Source organism: Notolabrus celidotus, chromosome 3 (assembly GCF_009762535.1).
Source record: "Notolabrus celidotus isolate fNotCel1 chromosome 3, fNotCel1.pri, whole genome shotgun sequence".
Taxonomy (NCBI): Eukaryota; Metazoa; Chordata; class Actinopteri; order Labriformes; family Labridae; genus Notolabrus; species Notolabrus celidotus.
The window spans coordinates 19,770,193-19,786,908 of record NC_048274.1 but is presented as its reverse complement, the minus strand read 5'-3'; the positions used below and the strand labels follow the sequence as shown (position 1 = coordinate 19,786,908).

The 16,716-nt window shown below is 40.8% G+C and overlaps 1 protein-coding gene across 1 annotated transcript in view; it reads right to left on the bottom strand.

Annotated features, from left to right (window-relative positions):
- Positions 1-16,716, bottom strand: part of LOC117810920 (AT-rich interactive domain-containing protein 3B-like) — a 62,262-nt gene that overhangs the window by 27,787 nt on the left and 17,759 nt on the right. Inside the window, 2 exon segments of the mRNA XM_034680921.1 lie at positions 3,114-3,186; positions 3,810-3,884. Coding sequence (XP_034536812.1) covers positions 3,114-3,186; positions 3,810-3,884 — 148 coding nt within the window.

Genomic DNA, 16,716 nt, shown 5'->3' with positions numbered 1-16,716 from the left:
TCAGAGTCGTATTTTCTTTTTCCTATAAGGTGGAATGCCACTGCGTATTAAACTAGTCCCCTTCCTGCCTGTTTTTGAATCATGTTTCATTACATGGCTGTGATGAATATATGATTCTGCATTGTCAAAACCCCATAAAAGTTTATTTCTGTTAGCATTCTTAATTGCTAAATACTGTGATACGTCTCTGTCTCTTAAGAGAGTGTCATTCCTTTTGTGTGTGTGCTTGTGTGTGTGTGTGTGTGTGTGTGTGTGTGTGTGTGTTTGTTATCTTACGGGTTTAATGTATGCATTTTAACTTGTGTGATATTCTGATATGTTGGTCCATGTTTAGTTGGTCCAACTCAGGACATATTACTCGATTATGCTGAACGGCACTTTAATGCGTTTACTTGCACTTTTGAATAACTTATATGTGCTCTTGTGATGTATTGTTGCTTTTTTGTCATGCTATCATGATGTACTGTTTCCATAAATTCTGTTTTGACCTGCCGGGGACTACGGATGAAAATTAGCTTTATGGCTAACTCTGGCATATTTACATTGATGCGACGATGAAATGTTCATTAATATGCACTGTCCCTTTAAGTTAAAAAAAAGTATATATATATATATATATATATATATATATATATATATATATATATATATATATATATGTAAATAAATATATTTTTTAAAAGAGTTGTAAAATGATGGCAGTTAGCGGCTCAGATGTGAGAGCAGCCTGAGAAACTACTGAACCCCAACCATCTCTGATCGAGAAAAGTGGAGCAACATCCTGTCCTGTAATCTAGGCACAACAGCAGAGATGGTGAGAGCATCTCTAAAATGCTGCTCCCTACAACGTAACTTAAACCAAGAGGTAGTGATTATTGCAACAAGTTGCGACATTAGCCTCGTTTATGTTTAAAGGTGTGTTAACTGCAGAGCCCAGAGAAGAAGGAGAGCTGAATGAGGACAGAAATGTCAACATAAATATTCCTGCAGGAGTCCTGTGAACTTTGTCTGACGTTACCTTCAGTGGAAATTTTCAGTTTAATGTTAATTATCAAAAATAAGAAGCTAAAGTTTTCATTTAACCATGAGTTGAAATGTTCAGTTTCAATTTAGTCCTGCAAGTAGGCTGATAAGAATCTGTTGCCATAAGTGTTACCAGCCAAGGAATTGGAGGGACTATTTTCTTTTTTAAATGTTTGAATCTTTAAATCAATAAAGTCATCTTTAAAGTTAATATTTTTTGTCAACATTTTTATGTCTTTATTTGTTAGCCAAATAAAAACACACATTTCTTCAAGGTGACACAAGACCCTTCAACTTTGCATGTAGGTCCTGCTCAGCCTGTATCACCCATTCACTATACATTATCCTACACTTAAAACACATTTCACCTTGACTTTTGTCTTAGTATGACATCTGTCAGCTGTTTTTTTCAGCCTGATAACTTTTATCGGTGTCTTGTGTCTTGTCTTTGTGTTTTACTATGTAGTTTTATGGCTTTGCTTTCATCTGGCAGATTGTGTCAGATGGGTTGAGAGGCTACTGGATGCTTTGCCAGTTATTAAAGGAATGAAATAATTCATACAATCTTTTTGCTTCAAAACAACAATGGTTGATGAAAAAATATTTTTTTCCAAAGCATGTTGAGTTTTTTTTTTGGCATTATAAATAAAAACATAGTGAAAACAAAGTGACATGGATCAGCCTAATCAGCCCGTTATCTGCTGTCAGGTGGCATTTAACTCGGTTTGATGGATTTCTCTGTCTGACCAGCGTGAGTAAAGGGTCAGCCAACCACTCCCAGCGTCTGCCACTGGACAGAGATGCTAACAGGGCCCTGACAGATCCTGTCCCTCCTTCTCCCTGACTCAGCTTAATTCATCACCCTCCAAACAAGACCTCCGGGTGCTCACACCAGACCAGACAACCAGAAGCTGCTGTTCTGTTGGATGTGACCTCTCTAGAAAATGTGCACGTGTACACACATGCATGTCGATGCACACAGACCAGTCTACACAAATGTATGCACCATCATCATCCATCACAGTCTGACAAAACAAACCACGCACCATGTACACACGTGCATACATATGGTATCACCCATCATAGCCTGTGACAAAACATAATGATGTATGAACTACACATACACACTCACAGACCATCATCCCCCGTCACAGCCTGCCAAAACATAATGTTAAATATGCACAACTGTAATAACATTGTGATTCACCTTGGGAGGTATTGCACAAGCCATGCAACTTGCTTGGTAACAGATTTGTCTGATAAAAGCCTAAGTCCATTAGCTGTACTGGTTACAGAGGTCTAGTAGGAAGTGTCAAAGTAGCACACGGTCAGCTGAGCCGCCCCGTCTGTTGGCCAACTAAAGAAGTTAGGCCACTGCCAGATCCTCTTGGCTCTGATGCTGCAGAACCACAGGATCAACAGAGACAGGTCTCACCTGCTGACCCCTTAAGGCCTTTACTCTGGGGAGGGGAATTAGTAAAGGATTTCTAAGCCAGTGAGAGTTACAGCATGGCTTTTTTTGAGATGATCAGTGACAACGTGTGCTTGACAACCTGGTGGTATGAGTAAATATATTTCAAAAAAGCCAGCAGATCCAATAAATTGTTTTTTTTCTGCCAGACTAGCTCTAATCAATGTGTAGTGAAATTCCAGATGCTCTGTAAAGAACAGCAGCCCCCTTTTTTTACTGAGACAGGAAATGACTCTGAAGAAATGGAAGTGGTGTGGTATTTGCTTTTCCACATAGGCAGAAGGTGGGAAATTAGCTCAAGCCAATGTCACATTTGTGGCAACGCTAAGCAGCAATTTATACTGAAAAGGTCATTACTAGGCAGGATGAAGGATTTAAACAAACACAAGACTTGATTTACAAATGCATAAGAAGGTGAAGTTAAGAGTCTTTATATATAGAACTGTCTCAACTTGAAATCACAGAGCGTGAAGCATGTTTACAGAAAACTATCTAAAGGGGTGCAGAGAATTTATTTGAACATCATCTATATCCCAATTCAAGTGCACCTCTGAGTTTGACTCAAGTAAAGGAGAATGCATTGCTGCCAGATGTAATGTGTAATTCTGGAGACACGCACCTCTTTTTTGCATGAAGGTGAAGAGGTCATCCAAAAACTCCTTCCTTTTAGGGTCACTGTCCAGTTCATACAGCTGAAAGAGAAAACAGAAGCTTAAAAAGGGCCACAGTACACAAAGCTGGACAAACATAAATACATGTGAATTACTTAGGGCATTTTCTGCTTTTTGTCTTTGTCTTTACTTTTTTTCTTATTTCTACTGCATTGTTGGTTTGCTGTTTTTGTTTCTTTGTCTTTGCAGGGACAATGCCGACAAGTCAGGACTCAACAGTTTCACTTCCCATTGGTGATCATTTTGAGAAATTTGAAACAGTTTTTTTTTTTGCCTTTGTTTGCCAACATGTTCCCACTTATCAGATTGTTAAAAAAACATTACTTCCTCTGTCTAAACTTATATTACAAAATAATTATACTGCAAAGATCATTTACGTGATGTAAAGCATTAGCTGAACACCTACCATAGACTTGCTGGATGTTTTTATAAGTGATCTGTACCAGCACTACTTTCTCTTTTACTGTGTCAGAGATAGACGGTGGACACAAATTAGAAGAATTTTGTTTGGTTTATGTTATAAGGCTTTAAGCATTTGTTCATGTCACACTTTTATAATTATAATAATAATGTGTTACAATGGGATTAAGTTTGATGACTGAAGCACTGAAGGCATCCTGTAATAACAATTTTCAAATGCTCACCTTGGCGAAGTCTCTTGAGGCCTCTCCTCTTCCTCTGCTACTGTCTGCCTCATCAGCCCAACCAGCACTCCCATTCTGCAACAGAAAGAGACAAACACTAATTAGGTAAACAAGCAGAATGTGATAGACACCTAGAGAGGAGATCTGGTTTGCAGTCATCTCAATTTGTCACTTGTGAGTTTTTGAAATTGAACAAAACTCCTTTTTGTTGATAGGATAGTTCTTTTAGAATTCCACCTTCATTTGATATGATCGTGAAAATAGATAGAGAAAGATGTTATGCAACAAAGTCTTTACTTAGAACTGGACAAGCAACGTTCCCCGTTTCCATCCCCAATGCAAATTTGTACTTCTTCAGAATGTACTTTGACCTCCACTGCCTTTTCTAAAATGTGTTAAGTTGATTTTCACCTGAAGAAAGCCCATCAGGTTGACAGTGACCAGAGGTCAAAGGTTCACTTTGTGCTCAAAAAAACAAAGTAAAGTCTGAACTAGTTTCAACAACTGCCAACATTCTGCAACACAAACACATGAAAACTAATATATACTCAAACTCCTGAAGTGCATTTTTCCAGGGGTTGGAGGAGTAACCTCTGGAGTTATTGTGCCCCTGAGCTCCTGTGTCCCCCTCCCCCTTCATCCTCAAACATCTCCATTTGACCTAAACCATCTGCATCTGGGCCTGCCCTGCCCCCACCCATGTCTTCCGACCCAGCTGGATACAAGGGCCCCCCATCCTTCAATCTTAACGCAGCTGTGACGGGTGGCCAAGTTCATGGAGTGTAGCTGGCTGTCAGGAGGGGCCAGGGGAGGGTGGGCTGGTCAGTAGTCCTGATGCTACACACACACACACACACACACACACACACACACACACACACACACACACACACACACACACACACACACACACACACACACACACACACACACACACACACATACATACATACATACACACATGTGCTAAGAGTGATCATTGCTGTGTGTATGTTTGTGAGTGCAGGGAGGGGGGCAATGGCCCCACAAGACGGGAAGGAAGGAAAATAGGGGCAGAAAGGGGTGCATGGTATGTGCCGACCAGGAATGTCTCCTAAAGACAAAACCTATAAAAGCATCAGGAATCAAAACAAGATCCGTTCGAAGGGGGACGTTAATAGCTGCAGCCTAGGGTCTAGTTTCAAACGGGAGCCCATTGGTCAGTGGCAATTACAAGGCCTGAAACTAGAGCTGGCAGGGCAAAGGTTGTCAAGGCCCCTGAGAGCAAGTCATTTTCACCCTCTCACTCTCTGGACATGTAACGGTTGTCAACAATCATGCTCTCTAAACAAATACTCATCAGCCATCAACTCGCAAATCTTCAGCAAATGTCAGGTTTCAGAGTTAAACAAATGAAGACTTCTTTCACTAAACAATATATCAGCTTTGAAAGCAGCTCAAATCTTCTCTTTCAAATTAAAAAAATAATGCCCCCCCCCCCCTTAAGATTGGTACTTCATTTGGGTATTACTTATGGCGATAAAATAAAACATGTATTTTCTGGCTAGCACAAATATTGAAGTTACCACATGCAACAAATCTTGTTCAGAAGGCTAAAGTATGCACATGTTTGAGGACACACCGACGGATCGCTTTCATTTAAAAAATTTCATACATTTCCAAAAGAATAATTACTTTATCAAACAAGCCCCTCAGCAAACATCTGGTGCAACTTTTTTCTTATCAAAATCAATTTTCCTGTCAACGCACATTATCTACAGTATGTCAGAGATTACAGCAGGATCATCATGTGATGGTAAATATACAGTATGGTACATTTGGAGGCCGTATAGACCTTTGCACACAATTTGACCACCTTTGTTAACCTTTAACCATTACAAATGATTATAACACAAGATAATTCAGATTACAGCCATGTATAATCTCACATGCTTGCTCTTACATGAAATTCCTCACCTTTTATACGTGCTGAATGTTCCCTATTTAAAAGGCCCAGAGGTCGACAATGTGTAATCTTACTGACTGTTACCAAACATGGAGCAATAAAACTAAAGAAAAAAAACTCCTTCTGTTAGCAAATGAAGTCAGCTAAGCTCACAAAAAGTGCAGCTCTACTCATATTTCACTAAATGAGCATATAAACCCCCTTTTTTAATAATATTTAGATGAATCTAGTTTGATCGGATTAATCTAAACTACATCAAAATATTTACAACATCATCACAACCTCTGTGTTTACAAACAGGAAGTAGTTATATTCAGTGTGTAGTTATTTTGCGTGATTCATAAGGTATCATTCATCCTAACCCCGAACAGATGCTCTTATCCAAAGTAAATGAGTACGGTCCCTCCAGCTCTCCAGAATCAGATCAAAGAGCAGGCAGTAGCTGCTGGGTTACTGGCCTTGGATTTGTTAGGTGAACACAAATGTGTTTACACTCAAACTATATGCACTGACACACACACACAGAGACAAACACACACACTTACACACTCACACACATGCCCCCCAGAGGGTCAGTGTGTTATGGAGGCTCAGAGGTCAAGGTGTTTCTGACATCAGGAACAAAGGTCTGAAGTGACAGTACACTACTGTCAAGTCAGTACTTGGGTTTCCATCCAGTTTTTTGTTACACTTCTTTTTTTTTAAATGCATCAAAAAAGCTCTTAAGAAATAAAGAGATATCATACAGCACAACAATCTGGTAGGCCTATTGCTTTTTTAAACTCCTTATTTTGCACAAGTTAATGGACCTATAAATTAATTCTCTGCCCATTGTTGAATAACTTCCATACCGTCAGACTCTGCCTTTAAGTTTCTTCCTTTTCTCTGTTGTTTTTGAGCTGCTAGTAAATTAACACTAATTCCTATGAAAAGCTAGAACAACACTTTAATTTTAACATTAAAACCAAGCAGCAACCTCCGCTCTAAAAATATGAGTCCAATGTGGAAGTGCTAAAAACTGCAGTTCATCGAGGATCCGCTTGAGGCTGGCTCCGGAAGAACCGGAAACCACATACACACCAACTCAAAAAAGCAGATCTTTACAGCAGAAATAAACATGTTTACAGCCTGGTAAAAAAGACTAGTGTAGTCTGGATAGCTAATTTCTTGATCGGCACGTAGTAGGGGGGCTGAATTTTTTTCTTACGCTGCAACTTCTAAGATTTTGAGATTACGAGTCTTCCAATGAGAGGCACAGCTGCCTGCGGGAACACTGTAGCTGTGGGATAAGAGCCCGCCTCTTTACGTCACAATCACTCGACAGCAACAATATGGCTGCCGCCACTGATTGGCCTCAAAACAGCGCTTCAGAAACAGATGGGTGATGTCACGGATACTAAGTCCATATTTTATACAGTCTATGATTAAAACTCTTGCTGATCATGTAAAACAAACTTATAATCCATTTGGACAATGATGATAGTTTCATCAAGCGGCACTGATCACTGTTTTACCTGAAACAAACTTGTTCAGTGTTAAAAGTACTGGAGACAGAATTGTATTTGTAAATACATGTATCAATAAATGATCCTTCTATATGTGTAAAATACCCTGGGTGTATTATTGGATTTGTTTGATGCACTAAATTATTTGTTGGATTCCAGCAGAACGTGAAGCGAGTCTACACACTATGATAGATCACTTTTCAATCAACCATCTGTTGTAATGTTCCATCCCATTGAAAAACGAAACATTTTCACTTAAGTTTTCTCTAACAGACAGATTACGAACAACTGGAACAACACGTCAAAGTTACTTTGTCATACTATCTTGTTTGGATCCTTGTTTTGGATCCTGTCTGTTCTGTGCTACTGTAGAAACACGGCGCTGCAAGGTGACGGCCTCCATGGAAGGGGACCTGCTCCTTATGTAAATAGAAACAAAAACAAAATGATTTTTATTTTCAGGTGATTATACACTAATTTGAACATCATTATGACTATTATATTCCATTCCTACCAAGTCTGTCCTGCTTAATGATGTTACATATTACACACGTACTGTACCTTTAAGGGAACACTACAAGGAAAGGCTGCTGTGATGAAGAAGACAGATAGCGATACAAATAAAAACAAAGCATTGTAGTCAGAACTGAGAGCATAAACTATGTTAAGATTTTAAATGCTATCACTTGGTAAAAAATACATTTTGCCGTCACTTCTCAGACATGATTGCTATAGATGTAACTTAGCTTACTTATGCCATGTCTCTGTAGCTGGTTCACAAAGAGAGGCGCTAGTGATTGGAACATGGCTGCTGTTAACCATGAATAGACATGTTTGCTCTTGAATTGGGACCTTGGTCAGCCAAGGAATGTTAACACTATGTTGCTTTTTTGTCAAGTTAGAGTGGATACTGATGTTTTGGGACCACTCCTTATGATCAGTTACCTCAGCCCCTTCATCACATGCAGTGCTCCACCCTGAAACGACTTCTTTAAAAAAAGAAATTCCCACACCAGACCTACAATTACAAAGGCTTGGCCGGTCTGATTTAATTCAGAAGTATTTAAGGCCCATATCTTCAGGTTTGTTTATTATAAAAGCCTTGATTTATGCAGTTGTGATTTGTTTTTCTTTTCTTTATCATGTAAGTCATGCTTGTAGCCTCAAACTGAGTGCATATTTATCTAAAACACAACTCAATTACTCATATTAAATTATAATATTCAGATTGAGCATTAAACATGTGTATTTATGCATGTGTATTCCTCCCACATGATTTTGTGTGTGTGTGTGTGTTTGTTTTTAGGATGAACAGAAGCCTTCAAATGTTTAAGCCGCCAATGCTCTCTCTCTCTCTCTCTCTCTCTCTCTCTCTCTCTCTCTCTCTCTCTCTCTCTCTCTCTCTCTCTCTCTCCCTCTCTCTCTCTCCCCCTCTCTCTCTCTCCCTCTCTCCCCCTCTCTCTCTCTCTCCCTCTCTCTCTCTCTCCCTCTCTCTCTCTCTCTCTCTCAGGTTTACCGGCAAGGCAGTGGGTGGCCTAATCACATTATGGCCATACGTGACTGACTGGCGCAGCGCCAAATCAGGGATAAGAATAAGGTCGATGACCAGAAGTGGGCTGGAGCTGGTCATCGCTGGGGGCTGCAGGGCTTGGGCTAACCCTAACCCTGTCTACAGGTTGGCACAAAAACTGTAACTGAACTGGAAAAAGTTCACCTCATGGATAACTGAGGAGACTAAATGAATGGGGGAGGCTGCACAGACTGTCACCACTTTGTATTGAAACAATTCTACAGAGTATTATCCTGTGGTAATCATGACTGGACTTTGACATGAGTTCTTCCTGATTAAAGGTTTAAAATGTGCTTTTGTTACCCTGGACATATCTTGAAATATAACATAAAGAGTTAGTATCAAAAATATCTGAAACAGAAAATATCTAGATTTGAAAAACACACCGCCAACGATGGTTTCTCCATTCTGCTGTTCTTTTTATCTAAATATAATGCACTGCACTGTTGGGACATCTATGATCATGATGTTTAGTACCGTAATTTGTGGAACACTATGCTTGGATAATTGTATGCAATTACTTTTTCAGTGTATATTAACATGCTTGTTCCATCTGGTTGTAGTTCAATGATGTTTTTCAATGGATGTTTTTCACCTTGGGGTGTATCAGCCCATTGGTGTACAAATCTCTAATGTACATATGAGTGTGGGCCCCATTTTACAGAAACAATCACCTGAACTAGACCCCTTTGGTCATGGCGTTGAGCAAGTGTATGGGCTCGTCTCCTTTTTGTCATTGCTGTTATTTAATTGGCCTGCACCTATGTGATGAACATGTAGCCACACCTTCCTTGACAGTTTGTAAAGGGTCATTAGTGATACTCCACTTTAATTCTAGCCCTTAGATTAATTATGTTCTGAACTTCAATGCTGTATCCTGACCTCATAAATCCTGTTCTTATTCTATTAGTTTTAATAAGGATCTTTCAGTGGCAGAGTCTTTAACAGACTAATATTTGAATGTAGCGGTTGTGAAATCGTGTGTTTCCATGTGACCCTTTGTCACACATTACATTTGACAACCTCCCATCTGCAACAAGTTGACATTCTTTGCATATCCCTCCATCTGCATTGGACAAACTACACAACACACGTGGATGAATAGCTTGGGGGTAATTCTACGCAGCCATTATAGAAAGATGTCTGGAGTAGAGCCACCATTTTAGTGAGGCCAGGCATGCCGGAACAAGAAGGGTTAATGGCTGCTGCTTGGGGAGTGGGGGATGGATGGCATTGATTGCTCAGGATGTTGACAGCACTTCTCCAATTTGATAGTGGAGCTGTTATTAGATGAAGAGGCTTGTTCTTAATAAAAGCATCATGTGATTTGCCTTCAATCCTCTTCAAGTAGGAGGCTGGAGGGGCTCAGGTAGCAGCTACCCACTACGGGAAATCTTTATTGTGTCAGACACGCTTTTGGAATCATCTTAAGATAATAAAAGCAAAATAAAAAACGGGAGTTAGTAGATTTCGTCACATGCTTTAACAAAGGTGAGCAGCCATGCTTTACATGCAGCTTTGCACATATGTGAAGTAGGTCATTTTCAAACTATAGATAACAGGCTGCATGACTCTGACTGGTGGAAAGGTAGAATGACACCATGGTCCATCTGAAATGTGGACAGGAACACTTGTAATTTTTCCTGTCTGCCAGTGCAGTCCTACTGTCAAAGCATGACTTAATGAAGAGAGGCACGTGTCTCTGCCATATTAGAGCCCTGTTAGCCCTGAGCCATGCCCCTAACCCCTGTCTTTGCACTCCCTGCTACTGTCATGGCTCTCTGTGTCCAACCTTACACAGCTCCACGCTGCAGACCGAGTCCCCTGGGCCACAGCCATTGAACAGGAGGTCCAGATCAATAGCCCTGGATGTGCAAACACAGGGAAGTCCCCAGCCCCCTCCGGACGCAATCTCACAGCACACGTCAATACTCATCATCCTCAGTCATCTACCGCCACGCCAGGGAAACTGAGATGAGGGCGGGATAGCAGCTACCACGTTGACCCCCCCACCCCCACCCCCAACACAGACACACTCACTTTGACTGAAACAGTCAAGTTGTCATGGGAAACCCTCATCAAACTGAAGTAATCTACAAAATAACCACAGAGTAAACAGACACACCCATCCTCAATTTAAACAAAATACATGAACATAGAAGAAAAGTCACTATAGCAACCCCTGGCAATAAAACAAGCCACACAAACCGTCACTGTGATTTCAGGGCGAGCTCTGCCAGGAGACAGTTTAGTGAAATTCACCAACATTCCTGTACACAAGTAACAGGACCTCACAATAACAGGAGAGCCCCTCTCATCCCACAGGTACTCTTAACATCTCATTCCCGCACTAATCTTTTTTAGCCAAATTGCTGCCTGTCAAAACAGTTCAGCGAGGGAGATCTTTTAAACAGGCACAGCGGCAGTAATTTAATCACAATCAAGGCCGCCAGCAGAAAACTGGATCGCAGCCAACACCAGTGTTAATGGCAAGGGGCCAGAAAAAGAAGAGACACAAATGTTTAGTGGTTTAACTTACTTATTTCGGGCATGATAATTAAAAGCTAATTGAAACTAGTCAAAGTTACGTTTTCCATTTTTGTGATATGTAACTGAGAAGCAGATTTGAGATAGATAAAAGGCAACTTTTGTGCATCTTTTTTGTGAGGAACATTGCATGTGTGATTAAAGCTGGTAATTAAATATACAGTAGGAATCCGGTGTCCTCATCTAATGGAGAACCAGAGCCCTCACGTCTTTACTGTAAGTCCATCTGGGATGTCGCCTCATGCTCTCAAAGAAAGGGAATCTGCTTCCTCTCAGCATGCTTGTAAAAACCAGCATTGTGGGGGGGGGGGGGGGGGGGGGGCAGCAATCTCTAATCCAAATCAAATAATTGAGGCCTTGATCCCACAGCAGGACTCCAGGAATCATTCATAGTTCCTCCTGTTCTCCCCTGTTGGGAGGGGGACATGGGTTAGAGGGGGGGGGGTTCTGGGAGTTGGGCTGAGCGGATGGCGTCCTTTATCTGCTAACTACTGTAAAGGATCTCATGGTGAGCTGCCCATACGCTACCACCAACAAAGGCTCTGGCTAATCGGGTTTCCATGTGCGAGAAGAGGGAAGTAAATCTCACTGCCACTTGGGAGCATATGGTGGAGTTACCACTTACAAACCCATCCCGTACGGATTCTCTGTTCTCATTAAGAATTACTATGGAGCATAAGAGAGGTCACATATCACATGAGAGCAAGCCGGGAGCAGAAAACAGGACCCAGGGGCATGCCTGCCTCCGAGCGTCCGGTCTTGTTTATAGCATGAAGGGATTTCTGGCTTTTGAGGGAGCAGACAAAGTGGCAGGGACAAGGGGCTAAACGTCCAGGGGCTGAACGTGTCGCTACCTGCCCCGGCTTCAGCGGTGCTGCACCTCTAAAGAGGCTACTGAAAAGCAGGCCTCCAGGCAAGACCACCCCTCCCTCCATTAATCACTCCAATTACAAAGCTGAAAAAGAGAAACAGAGGAAAAAAGACAGAAGGGAGGGGGGGTGTCACGGAAAGAAAGACACAAGGAAAATAGGGAGGCAGACTCACATGCATAAAAGCTTACACACTTATCAACACACTTTTTCAGCTTGTCCAATCTCACACCCAGAGACAGAGAGACAGAGAGACAGAGAGACAGAGAGACAGAGAGAGCACACACTGTAACCAAGAAGAAAGGCCTCCGTCTGGGAGAAAAGGGGAGGATCTGCATGTTTAGTTCTTGGGTAAACACGTCTGTTGGTGACCAGCAAGTCTGGTTTGCCAAATAAACTGACTGCATTTGTTCAGCTCAGGGCCTTTCACCAAGACACCACATTCCACAGGCAGAGGCCCCATCCCCCATTACACTAGCTGGCCCCTTTCGCTGCCTCACATAAATGCAACGTTTATAGGATGGTGTGGCCAGAAGTTCACACTCATTGGTTCAAAGACCCTTTCACAGGCAGAGCAAACATTTTAGTGAATCACATCTGTGCCACCACATACAGTACTCCACCAGTTAACCCTTTCCCGCAGTGTTTCAGGCCCATTAAAATCGAGACCTAAGAGACTGGATTTCCAAACTGCGCACAGACTTGCAGAGGGCCCCCCTCGGTACCCCTCACTGATAATTTGATTTGAAGCTATTGGTTTTGCTCTGTGAAGTGTAGAGTAAAAACGTTGAGATGTGTGCAAATGCAAAGTAATTTTGGGTTCCACAAAAAGCCATATTCATGCTCCTACATAGACTAAAGAATGGTACAATAAAACCGCATTGATCAAGGCTGCTTTGAGCAAAAGCTATAATGCTGCATTCAGGTCAAAGCAGCTATTAGCTGTTTCTTCTGGGTTAAAAGCTTTGGCTAAAAATACCTAGCATATCTCACGTCTTTCACAGAGCAAGCATCCACTTCACCCCCATGCAAATGGCAGCTGGAGACATCACACAGACCTGATAGGCCTTTATATTCGTTCTCATTATAGTGACAGCACTGGGAACTTGATACATTCACAATCAACATAAAACCCTCTCCACTATTAAGACAAATCACATCTCATTACATATGAAACGCCAGAGGTCACAACGCCTGCTGTCAGATGGGTTAAGGACTTCTTTGTGTAAGGTATGGCTGTGGATAGAGAGGTATTGTGGGCGGCTGGAAACCATAATTCTCAGAGTTTCCTCCATCAGAGAAGTCAGTGTTATGACTATCTCTCTGTATCTGCAGTATCAAATGTTCAAACCATAAGCGCAATTCACAGCTTTCTGTAGAGTCTAATCGATAGAGAGCGATTTCTCTGTTCGGAGACAGAGGTATCTGTTTCCTCTCAGCTAGCGTTAAGTGTGCAGGGGCATTCCACATCTGACAGGCCAGTGCCCCCCAGGGACGAGGGCTGGGATGATGCAGCCCGTCACGCATCTGGAGCTCATCTGAGGGTGCAACGAGCAACTACATCTCAAGGGTCCAACGAGCAACTACATCTCTACTAGTTGCTAAAACGACAGCAAAGGCACCAAACCCAACTGGAAAAGGAACACCCAAATCAGTTAAATACAGAAGCTAATATGGAGTCCATAAACCAAAACTCAAGAAAATAATTTGAGCATTGTTGTTCTCTTAATATCAGCATGGCATGAAATGAATAAGCTTCATCCAAATTATCATCTACATGTTTCCCTGCCAAAATATAAAATCGATCTTTTCAGAGGCTGGAAATTTTGAGCCCTAGTCTCATTAGCAAGTGAAAGAAAAGGGTAAACACTTTGAACCCATCAGCCAGCAAAAGCCAAGTTCAGTGGCTTTAAATGTTACACATTCTAAAACATATCCCAAAATATAGATTAATCTTATATGATTTTGTGTCAATTCTATTCTACCATCAAGGTAGAAAAATATGTGTCATGGTTCATTTGGACTACAAATAATGCATGGGTCACAGTCAGCTAATGATGAATAATTAGCAGAGATAATAAGCTCTGATGATTCATTATAACAGACACAAACTAGAAGCTTTCTTTGGCCCTTTTCATATTGCAAGTCTGCAACGGCCCCATACTCCACAGTCGTCATGCCTTCGTACTTTCATATTGATCCTGCAAATGTGTAATATTGATGTCCATGTGTGTGGCTCCTCGTTGCACTATCAACCAACCAACTGTGTTCATTAGTACTTATAGTATATCCCTGCCAGTACACGTCCTTTGGCTATATTAGCTTTGCTTGACAGGCCAGTAAAATAAAGCTATAAACTGCAAATGTCTTTATCTTTGAGAAAAATGTTGGTGGGCCAGTTTTTAATACTCTGAGGAAGCAATGCTATAAAGACAAGAAGACAAAGCAGTGAACTGGTTCCCATCTTAACCTCTTCTGTCCCTGCTTTGTGGAAAAATAACCTTGTAGTGCTTGTTTCTGTTAAAACATTACAAACTACTCAGAAATACTGTGCTGTCATTTGTGCATTGTCGGGTTAAATATATTCTAAACCAAGATTAATCAATCATTGATTAATTAGTAACATATATTGTTACTTATATAACAAAAAACCCCTTCCATAGCCTACCTAAGCAGGTTTAGAAACACAGATCAGGTTATACTGTCTGTCTGTCACTTTTCTTTATGAGCAGGTTTACAGGAAATTATATTTGGCGGGTAAATTATTATGTTTAGTCAAACTGGATATTTTAATTGTTGACATCCTTGAGATAGAGAGCCCACTTAAATGCAGTCCATAAACAGACATCACAGAGGTCTGGTGTATGTGATCAGATTAGATAAAAGTGTAATGATTCTCATGGGGAAATTGGCTGGCTGCAGCAGCAGGGAATATGATATAGATAAGGGAGCAAACAGAATGTACAGAATGTAATACAGCAGCAGCAAAAGCACATACCAAGAATAGTACAACCAATAAATGCAAAGACATACGTTTCCAATGACAGATTTACAGGTAAGCAGGTGTTTGCACAGTGCATGGTTAACATTCATTCACCTATATTTAATTCAGCTCCTGTGCTGTTTAACAGCTGTTTTATATGCTTTAACTGACTCCACCATACTTACTTTAAACTTAACTATCCTTTCAAAGCAGGAGTACATCTGTTTAATGATCTTCAACTGGTCTTTACACTAAATATGTATGCTTATTCATGTAAAGTGCACATGCATTACTACAGTAGATGTCTGATTCTATGTAACTCAGCCCCTTAATGCATTATATTTTGTTCCAATTTCATGCCATCAATCATTTAGTCAGCATTGCAGCCACTTCTTTCAAACAAAACATCGGACCACACATCCTCCCATTGCTGCAAGCTTCCTCAGGTTTTCTAATCACATTTATTTAGGGCAGGAAAACCTGAGATGTCTTTGTTTGACCAGATGGCTGGCTAATCAAGGCTGGCTCCGCTGGGGGTTGGGGCATCCCAAATCTGCCACAAACATTATTGAACCTTTTCCCTAATAGTACTAGGATGTTTGTTAGGTAACAGCCTTGGGGTTCAATATATACGTTCTGCACATTTTAGGCTTAAGAAATTGCGCCTCTCAATCTGATTAAGAGGAGGTCACATTTCTGCTGTCACACCAAAAAGAGCAGAGGAAACCAAACAATGGAGCAGCATTTCTGATAACCTCCTCCAGCCTCCACATAAAGCTCTTATAATAACCTGCATGCACTGTAGCCCCTGATGTTAATAATTCAATTTTCTGTGCCGCTCTTTAATCATTTACTAACATGGCTTTTGAAATTATTGACTGCAGTTCACATGGTACATAGTACTTTTCACAGCTTGATTGTCTATTAACCAGATCAGCTGCAGGTCGGAACATAATGTGGTTTTTGCCATTTGAAATTATTTACTAAAAGTCTTTCAGTTCTGTAGAGGTGGTCAGTTTAACTATCTGTGTGCTGCTGGTTGTCATGCAATTGTTGATTCAAAAGGGTTGTTACATTTGTCTGTTAAATAAAATATTTTTCTTTTATACAGCATTAGGCACAAACAGGAGAAATAAATTAATAACATAGCCTGAAGTGTTTGTTGTATGTTCATTTATGCAGTAACAAACTATGCTGAATCAAAGGCTTCAATTTAATTTCAAACCTGAAAACGTGATCCTCCTGTCTGCTCAGCTTTTCTCATTTCACTTCCTTATGTGCAAACACCAACATATTTAAATTTTTGTAACAAGAAAAGTCATTCAATCTGCAAAAGTTTGTTCATCAAAATAGACATTGATATGCTCTTCATTAAACTGTGGAAATGCATCCCTTTAAAACAGACAGGATTTTGCTTGTAGTAGTGAACATTTTATCCCCTCTATATTTAGCCGTATGCATGCAAAATATTTAGGATTACTAGTTTGT